This window comes from Trachurus trachurus (genome assembly GCF_905171665.1).
Source record: "Trachurus trachurus genome assembly, chromosome: 15".
In the NCBI taxonomy this organism is placed as follows: Eukaryota; Metazoa; Chordata; class Actinopteri; order Carangiformes; family Carangidae; genus Trachurus; species Trachurus trachurus.
This window is the reverse complement of record NC_139906.1, coordinates 17544686-17555013: the sequence shown is the minus strand read 5'-3', so window position 1 is coordinate 17555013 and position 10328 is coordinate 17544686. Positions and strand designations below refer to the sequence as shown.

Sequence of the window (10328 nt, the reverse complement as noted above, 5' to 3'; positions counted from 1 at the left end):
TTTATTTATAGAGAGAGAGAGAGAGAGAGAGAGATAGAGATAGAGATAGAGATAGAGATAGAGAGATAGATAGAGAGAGAGAGAGAGAGAGAGAGAGAGAGAGAGAGAGATGGGACAGACGTTCATGTTGTTTCGTCCTACCTAGTTGGGCCCATTGTTTCTTCTCCCCCAGAGAGCAAGCCATGCACCTAAACCTAAAGTCCAATTAGAATTAGAATCACTGCTCAAAGGAGCTGTGATTTGTGCTTTTTGGGCGACAGTGGCAAGGAAAAACTCCCTGTAAGAGAGAGAAACCTTGGGAGGAACCAGGCTCTCTGGGGGCCCCTCCTCCTAAGGGATGGTGGATGTTATCCTGGTAGTGGGACTTGCTTGTTGCTTGTTGTTCGTTTGAGAGGTGGCAAAGCAGCAGTTTCGGTTGTTTCATCACACAACATTAACATTACCACAAACGTATCTTTACCGTGGTAGGAGACAATGGCAGAGGTTTCCAGAGAAATACACTTTCGAACATGTGATGTCAAGTCTAAACAACGCAGCTGAATGACTCTAATCCTTTGTGGCTCTACTCACCAAATGAACATCACCTCTACAGTGCGGTCTGTCACCTGGTCAGCTGCAGACGAGAAGTGCAAATGGTTTTCGTTCATGGTTTTCGTTCATGGAAGTGTCCGGCTGTCTAGTCCTGAGAATAGAAACACACAGAAAAAGAATATAAGTGAATTTCTAAATCCTTCTTCTCAAATGTAATTTATAATTTCATCTCTACTGCATCATCTGATGTGTTTGACATGAGCGGACATGTGACAGTTGACTTACTTGTCTTTTGTAAAACAGAATGTAGGATGTCTGCTCTCGCTGGTTGCAAACAGAGGCTCCGCTTGTTTCATTAACCACATTATCGCTATATGTGAACCAGCGGTCGGTTACATCAGTTCGTCCCACATCAGGATCCACCGCATCACAGGTGTAATGTCCTAGCGGGAGGACAAACGTAATTAAGTGGGTTGCTTTGGGTGTTATGAAGGTATGATTATTTCTTAGATTCTGTGTGAGCTTAAGGAAAACAACAGATTATCATACCTGATCTTGTAGTGTTACCGATATGGTTGATGGTGCTGACCAAACTGTAGCAACTACCACCCTGAGAAGAAACACAATTTATCAGAGTTAGTCCACACATCTCCAAACATTTACTCATATAAACCCACTCTGTTGGCATTGTTTGTTATCGGGTCATTTAGTGTTTCTGTACCTGATTAGACGGCACAACCAGGTCTCTGGACAGGACCACACTGTCATGGTTCTTCATGACGTCGAAGCCTGATGAATAGCTAAACCGCTTGAGGTGTAAGACCAGCACTCTGTGGACAGACAGACAGAAGAGACATGAGCACCAGGTGACAGACAGATTAATGTAGTGTTATAACATAGTCTGGTTGGTATTTTTCACCATAAACATTTCATAATTACTCATACCGATGGGCGAACCAACACCATTATCGTGCACTACGGTCATGGGATGTGATGGATTTGATGTCACTTACCTTGGAAGATTAACAAATGATGAGCGCTGGCCTGATGTTGTACCACCACACTCACAGTTGAACTTCAATGCCCTCTCCTGCATAACAGCACAAAACCAACATTAGTTCACTTCTACATGATTTGGGTGTACAACACTATACATTTACATATCCATACACATACTTATGCAAGCAATTATAGCAAGATTGAAAAATGTTGTGTTTTCTATATTATTTATTGTTATAATAGTAGTTTTCTAATGCGAATAGAGAGTTGTTTCTTACCCCAAGATAATTTTCTAACATGTCTTGTACAGTTCCATAACCATAAAGCAAGTCCAGGGACAGGTTAGTGTAATCCTCCTCCCTGGTAGACATTGTATGACAACTACAAATTGAACAGATAATATGGTTATTATGTAGCAGAATTGTCAGTGGAATATTCACCAGTAGTTAATGTTCAGTTCACCAAAATGAACTGTGTGCAACTGCCTAGTTTACCTCTTGCACTTCCTGATGTTGTGCATTTTAAATACAAAGTTGTTCTCCACTGGACAGCGATAGATCCGGTCAATGCTAAGACCCAACACCTGGAGATCGGAGGTCAACCATCTGATCTGGTTCAGCACGGATGTCAAAAACTCATGAGCGTCCTGTAAATATGCATACACACAAATGGAAAGAGGGGTTTAAATGATTAAGCAGAAACTATCAGGAAGATGTTTAAAACAAACAAACTATGAAACCTGTTTACTCACTTTCTGGTCAAGATTTTTAAATTCTGGGTCATTACAAGCCACTGCCTTCTTGAACGCAGACAGAAGTCGGAGTTTAACGAAGGCCTCACCGGAGAAGTGGGACCTTTGAATGTCTAATAATGATCTGGAGAGAGGCAAAGGGATGAGTTAGAGGCATAGTCCATGACTTCAAACACTTTGGTGCTCAGGCTACAACTTGAGGATAAAATAAGTATTTCTGTCAGAAGGGTGCTGTACCTAAGGATTGCAGCATCAGGGCTCAATCTCAAAACCCGCTCCTGCTGAATGATGTCTCCAGTGAAGTCGTCCAGTGTGAGGAGGCTTTGGAGGCAGGAGTTCATGTAACAGATCTGTGCTGGGTTTGGGAATCTGACACACAAACAGAACAAGTCAAACAGTCAGTATCATAAATGATTCAATGATGTGTTCACAAACTGGAGTTAATGTCCTTTTAACTGTCTCACTTTGATTTGACTTTGATGTCTGTTAGACTTGTTTTCTTGTGTGTGTATGGACATCCAGATGTACTTACCCAAGACAGCTGATGTGCTGAAGTCTATGTGTCTGGTTGGATGGCAGTTTGGGCTGAGCTTGAGGAACACTAATGATATTTGGTTTTTCCCTTTTCTCCTTTTGGCTTTTACATTCAACCACCCTGTTTTCTTGTGGGGTCTTCTTCATAGGTGTGTTTTCTTGTGGGGTCTTCTTCATAGGTGTTTTCTCTTGTGGGGTCTTCCTCATAGGTGTGTTTTCTCGTGGGGTCTCTTCTATAAGTATGGGCGAAACTCTACATTTTTTCTGTTGAGGTAAACAAACACTGTGGTTAAATCATGCAAAGAAACACTAATCAATTAATAAACCTCTTCACAGGTTCACATTGAGCCCTTCACTATGTGTCAAACATACCTTTCTTTCCCACCACTTTGGCTTTCCATTCGTTTTGGTTTTGCCATCTGAAGGGGAGACACTGGTAAAAGAGAGAAACAATTATTGTCATCTGACTGAATTTAATGATTGGCTGGAGCCACATCTAAAGAGCACTCTGAGGCACTTAGTGTCCTAGCTAACAAACAAGCTGAAGGAATGCAGATATGTAGCCAGGAAGAGTAGTCTTACCTTTGTTTCTCATTTTTGGAATTATCTACCTTTGTCTGTAGGGGACAAAACAGTATTTAGGATAAAGTATGTCAAATAACATATTGTTGATAACACAGATGTTCAAATGCAATTCTTACTATGTACATTTGTTTAATATGAAGCAAATTAAACAGTCAAACATACCGAGAGTCCACCAAGGAGGCGACACCACCATGGTGTTCTTTGATTATCTGCCTTTGCAATGGCGATAGGAGTGGCAACTCTGGAGATCAAGAGGAACACAGTTGGTTTTTTGTTTTTATTAGTGTCATAGATTGCAGACCAAATTCAGCATAATATTTACTAGAACAGATTTTATGTTTTTCAGGATGAGTACAACTTGCATTTTTGACTGCATTAATAGTATACATGTGTAATACATGTATTAAATACAGCAATTTTCATTGTTCCTACACAAATAAATGATTGGTTTAACATTAAATAGCAAAGCTATGATGATCTTCAATACTTAAAACAAAAACCTTTTTTTTTTCATTCAACACTGTGGTTAAATCATGCACTACAGAAACACTAATCAATTAATAAACCTCTTCACATGTTCACATTGAGCCCTTCACTATGTGTCAAACACACATACCTTTCTTTCCCACCATTTTGGCTTTCCTTTCTTTCTGGTTGTGCTATCTGAAGGGGGGACACTGGTAAAAGAGAGAAACAATTATTGTTATTTGACTGAATTTAATGATTGGCTGGGGAAACATTTGAACAGATAAATCAGTTTCTGGCAAAGAGCAAATACAGTCTTGCATTAACACTGGCAGGATAAAAAGTTTTAATTTCAACATCTTGTGAAATTCTCTGAGGCACTTAGTCTCCAAGCTAACAAAGGAGCCGAAGGAATACAGATATGTAGCCAGGAAGAGTGGTCTTACCTTTGTTTCTCCTAAAAGGCCTGAGTGACAAAAGAAAAATAATAGTGAGTAGACCAGTATGTACACTGCTGAAAAATGTCTTTAGGGTATACCATAGTAAAACATCTGAACCAATTACAACTCAATCACGATTCTGATGAATCAGAGTCATGAGTCCAGGTCAGGTGTCTACAACTCTACCAACAGGATAAATGCTTGTGTCTTGAGACACTTTACACACACAATTTCTTTAAAATTGTAAAATTATCCAACACACTGAATAAGAAGGATGATTAACTTGTCTATGTAACTGAAGCAAAGGAAAACTGTTTCTTAAGTATGAACTTCCTTACCTTGCCCAAGAGCGGTGGATGTTATTTCTCTCATTTCCCACCGTTTCTATAACGGAAACCGAACGCTGTACGGATAAAAAAAAAAAAATGTGTTAGATTAATTGAAACATAATATATCTTCACAGCTAATATAAACTAGAGCAGTGAGAATTGCGAAGTTGGAATTGTTTCACCGTTTACCATTGACAAGGTTAAATACATTGTAAAGAAATGACAGAAAATGTGTAATTTGTCTAGAAAACAAACCTCTGAGATGCAGGAACACAGGCGAATCATCTTAAAATGCTCTGTCGAAGTCAAACTTGGACTGAAACGTAATCTATCTCTCCTACTCTACCACTAACGTACTACTGTGACTGTGTTCTGCCACAATAGTGATAGTTTACTTCAAGATTCTCTGCTATGATGATGACAATTCCGGAATGTCTTGTCATAATGGCATTAACAATGAGTATAAACATGATATAAATGAATGTAAGCTGTAAAATTGGATCTGTTTCAAAAGGCCCAAACAGAGAAATTCATAAAAATACAGAGAAACAAGTTTATTTACCTTCAAAAACCCAATTGGAACCTGTTGCTACAGCCATTTAAAAACACATCTAGAAATACATTGGATTTATATTTTTTTAGAATATGTATCCTCCATTTGAAATGCATTGGATTTATTATTGAATATTTTTACAATATATATCCAGCATGTGAATGTTAACATTGATAACCAAAATCATTTAACTCATTATTTGGGGTCAAATAATTAAAAAAAAAAAATTGAGTCTTCAGGGTGAATGAGAACATAGCGTAATACAGGCATATGCTTCAGTGAACTGAGATGTTACAGTGTTTTACTTGTTTAACTCAAACTGTAAAATAAATGTTGTTGAGTGTAAACTACAATGTTTCCCTCCCTGAAATGTTGTAACATAAGTGGAAATAAACAAGAAAAATACTCATAAATTGTTCTTAAGTTCTTCATAACTTTAACCTACCAATACCGCATAGCCTTGCTCAAAATACACACAACCACATGTTCAATTCCTGAGTAAAATCAAACGTGTTTTATAAGGTAATATCAAAAAAGTAAAAGGCTAACTAAACCACCACAGCCATGTGAAAAGGAAATGACAAGTCAACACTGGAAATGAACGCTATCAGCTACCTTACTTTAGTTAGCTAAATCATAACTTACAACACACTAGCAGCAGAAAATGGCTCATAGCAGATAGTTGGTTCAAACAATAGCACACCACCTACAGGGTTTTAACATATTTCCTCCATATTTCATGAAAGATGTATTAAAGCAAGATGTATCTGACTTCAGTAGCCTAAATATGAAAATTAAAATGTGTGTTAAAAAAAAAAAAACACAGCAAGCATTCAGGCAAAATCAACTATGCTGAATCAGGCTAGTATTTGAAAAAGAGGCAAGAGATAAGTGAGTGAGTGAGAGCAAGTTCATATTATTGATCAAGATACCCTTCCTAGATAGCATGTTTATTTAACATTCTCCAGTGCACAGGCAGCTGTTGTTTGTTTCTCTAACATCCTAAAAATGGCTGTGTGCCGCAGGAACGCTGCCTGTGTGAAGCTGCCTATGATAGGGGTGACGGGGGCCACGACAATGCCTGTCTCCCTCCCTGCTGTTCCACCCAGGAGCCTAAACTACTAATGGCCCCCTAATGTATAAATACCATTCTGTAGGCATTAGTCACACTTTCTCTCTTTCGCTGACACGCACACTCACACATGCACACGCACAGACATTCAACCACGCACACACTCAGAGCAGCAGGTCTATGAGGCATTAGTCACAGTGGCAACCCTGCCTATAGTTGGATTGCAGATGAGGGCCAAGGCCAGGGGCTGAGGGTCTAAATTCTCCTGCACAAACAATGCATGTCAAAGAGGCCCATCAGAGGCATTCTTTAAAGACGGGAAGATGTTGTTTAGAGCACAAAGAGAGGGCAGCAGGACCGTGCCAGAGGCTGGTGAAGATAGAGATGTGTATATCTTGGAGCACAGGTTGCCATTGTAATCTGTGTGTTTTTCATGAGTTTGTACCAGGACTGAGTGTGCAGGTAGCTCTGTTGCATAAATGTCCTTGTGGGATGTGTGCACAGAGCAGCGCTTAAAGGTTTGGAGGTAGAATAGAATTAGAAAACATGTTTACTTTGAAGCTGTCGCATGCAAATCTGTGCTGGAGAGTGGCATCTCCCTTTTTATTTCTGATGTTGTGAAGCGAGACGGCAAGCAGGGGAAGACAAAAGCGTCCACAATACCCAGGGTGTTTGTTGACAGCTAGATATCTTCATTCTCACATGAGGCATTACACATGCAAATTGCCATTTATGTGCACGTATGCAAGGACAGCAGAGATCATTAATTCCTATTCAAAGCATCATTTATCAGGTACTTAAAGACTGTATGAATGGCCATTAATCATTGTACATTCTTGCGCACAAAATTGTGTATTTTAATGTTTTATTTTGTGTGTGTGTGTGTGTGCTTGGGTGGGTGCATGAGTGTGACCTCACCCTAACTTCCTGACATTTTCCCACACACGTCAAGGAAGCTACAAGTTGACAGCCAAAAACACTTTGATAAATTCATCATTTTCTTCTTTCCACCCACATACATGATCAATCAAATTTCTTTCAGCTCGTCAAAGCACCGCTTTCTGGTAGTGAAAGAAGACGCAGTGGCTCTTAGAAAGACATAGTCCCTTTTGGTGTCCATGCAATCATGGGTAAGAGCTTCTGTGATATTTGCAAAGAAAAACATACAAATGTAGAAATCCTGTGATGCCAACAGTCTCAGGCAAGTCTTACACTTTTGCTAAAACTAACAGATGGCCCTGGGTCAAAAGCCCGTCATGCCGTTGCTAAAGTACAAACCCATATTTCAGTCTGTTTAACAATTAGTGAACCTCACAGCATGGGACAAGGAGATCATTATTGGAGAGCATCAATCAGACCCTTGAAATCAACCGTAGCCATGCAACTATTACCGAGCCGTGACCACTCTGTGCCTGTGACCTTATAACAGGGGCTGTAAAACACATAAGGAGGCCGTTACTCTTTTTTTTATTTTCACAGTATTCTCCTATCACACTGCTTTACTGTGGAGAGCAAACAATTTAACAGTCTGGTCTACGTAGACACTCTTCTGGTCTGTGTTGAGCCAGAATCCTGTACAAGCCAAGACAAAATTGAGAATATTAGAGAACATTAATACCTTGTTTGTTCATCATAAAAAAAGGTTGTGTATGGTTTGGCGCGTTTGCATTCATGTGTGCAGCTATGTGACTGAGCAGCGTGTGTATTAAAATAACAGTGTTTTTCTCTCAAGTGGCTGGAAACTCCAACGAGTGAGCGACGTTTGGAGGGGGATTCCATGAGGAAACACCTCACCAGGGCTTTCCCCGACATCCTTTTCCTCCACCCTCCCAGGCACCAAGACTTGTACATACTAATAGACAGTGACATGCATGCATGCAGAGAGGGGGCAGCATGCTAATTTCTGCTTCTCTTGGACAAAGATAAACCCGTGCTGGAAATCTGCAGGTTGTTTGGATTTGTTTGTGTTATTACTAAGACATCAGATATAAGCCTAGAAATGTGGGTGCACCAACATTCACTGTGACTCTTTCTTCCGATTGTGCACAATGTCTGCATTTCAAATACCACAAAAAATCTCCCTCTCTTCTGTTTATCAGTCCCTCGTCCCTCTCATTAGACCCATATTTACTTCACATTTCATTATTGTTCAGTCTGGGGTCTCCAGATGATGTGCTTGTAATGTTTAATACCTTTGTTCCCCAACACCATGAGGCACATTTTCCACCGATTTAGATGTTTCTGCTGTTTACCAGGTAAAGACCCCAGAGAGAACACAGGCTGGAAACTTAAACGAGGAAGCCTGTTTAACGAGACAGGGGGAAAAAAAACCTTTGCAATTTGATTTCACTTCATGGCAAAAAAAAGAAAGAAAAAAAGTAGTTGGCCTTAGCGAGTGTATGGAAAACACAAGAGGTAGTGGAATACAACTGCTTCTGACTTTGCAGAGGAGAGGAGACAACAGTGACTCTAGCATTGCAGCAATTTTCATTCCAAACATGGGATTTTAGATAAATAGAGGGGTTGGCATCCACTGTTCATAACCGACAATTTCTGTACTGAAATGTATTGAAACTGAAGTGCAGCATCTCAGCACTAATATTTTCCACAATGTCATACAACCAGAAAGCACACTGGCTGATTTTAACTGGTGGGATGAACTGTATCATGGAATATCATGGATCATTTGGCAGCTGATGTCATGGGTACAAAAAAACAAAAAAACACCCACAACGAATATTTTTCTCACCTGTGATTTGGATGGATGTCAGAGAGAGACTCCATCTCATTAAATAGAATTGGATGATTATAGCACTCAGAATGATTTAACTGGCACTCTGAATTGATGCTGCCAGTAAGTGATGTTTTCCCTGATATTTAATATCTTTAAATTAGATTTTTATGCCCACGATTTCACCAAATTACACAGGCACTTTTCATAATTTCACTTTTGGTGGTGCCAGCATCATTACACACAAAAACTCCCACTGAAACTTGATAAGTTGCAGGCTCCTTGTACCAATGCTGAGCTTTTATTGAACCATGAAGCATCACTAACCAAGGGTTTTATATAAGAAAATGATGAAATAGGGAGTTAGCTGCCACACTTGCCATGTATTTTTGACATTTATTTGTTATTCTGAAGGTCTTTAAAGGTGCTATAAGGTTTTGCTATTGCTACAGTACATAGCCGGTGTTATGTATGCATTCAGACAACAGTTTATTATCAAACCCCTTTACACACAAGGAGCTGTTTCAAAGTGATGACAAGTGCTGTTAGTGTTAACTCTTGTTTTGCTAGTATTTCTGTCAATTCTCTTCTTCTTTTCTTAAAATAGTGAATGTTATCCTCTTATTTTGAGTATATTATCCTCATATCTTGTTTGAGAATGTTATATTGAGTATATTATCTTCTTTTAGAATGTTGTACTCTGAAAAACCTTTGTTTTCTGTCTGTTGTCTGTTTTCTGTGAACCCATGTTTTAGATCCATACATCATTAGTCTAAGGGTTGATAGCCTGGTCAGAGGGTAAAATCTAGGGGTTGGGTGTTGTCTTAATTTATGGATCATTTGGCTTGGTACATTCTTCTGTTTGGAAAAGGTGGGATTTTGGAGGTTAGAAAACGTATATAAGGACAGTACTTTGGGCTGAGACTGAGAGATCTCACATTGGCACCAGAGATGCTCCCGGATTCGGCATTTTTGTGACATTGTTCTTTCTTGTAATAAACCCTTTTTTTTTGAATGCAAGAAAAGACCTGTCAGCGTCATTATACCACTTTGCATAATGATCTGTAGGATGAATAAGTACCGCTGTAAATGCTAACAATGCTATACGGCAATAGCAAAAACGTATGTAGTTTAAATGTATGTTTAAACTGTATTTAATTGATTGATTGACAAAAATGTATAATCTGACCATGTTTACTTGTGTTTATTTCTTGATCCAATGTTCCCAAGTGACCGAATAATTAGTAAATGTAAATTTAGAGAAAACCCACAACCACAACTGTGTATTTATTGTTTTAACAATGTCCAGTATGCTTGCTACTGAGAGACACAATTTCA

At 39.2% G+C, this 10328-nt stretch overlaps 1 protein-coding gene across 1 annotated transcript; it reads right to left on the bottom strand.

Annotated features, from left to right (window-relative positions):
- Positions 1-558: 558 nt before the first annotated feature.
- LOC310998162 (ubiquitin carboxyl-terminal hydrolase 26-like) lies at positions 559-1357 on the bottom strand. The gene is made up of 4 exons (XM_083988089.1): positions 1253-1357; positions 1081-1141; positions 817-974; positions 559-682 (listed from the first exon to the last, which is right to left on the bottom strand). The coding sequence occupies exons 1-4, from the start codon at positions 1307-1309 to the stop codon at positions 677-679; spliced, it is 282 nt and encodes a 93-aa protein (XP_083844215.1). The 5' UTR covers positions 1310-1357; the 3' UTR covers positions 559-676.
- Positions 1358-10328: the final 8971 nt, after the last annotated feature.

Coding starts and splice junctions, on each gene's coding strand:
- LOC310998162 (XM_083988089.1), bottom strand. CDS start 1,309: ATGAAGAACCATGACAGTGTGGTCCTGTCCAGAGACCTGGTTGTGCCG. Junction 1,142..1,252: donor TGGTTGTGCCGTCTAATCAG/GTACAGAAACAC, acceptor GTTTCTTCTCAG/GGTGGTAGTTGCTACAGTTT. Junction 975..1,080: donor CGGTAACACTACAAGATCAG/GTATGATAATCT, acceptor TCCTCCCGCTAG/GACATTACACCTGTGATGCG.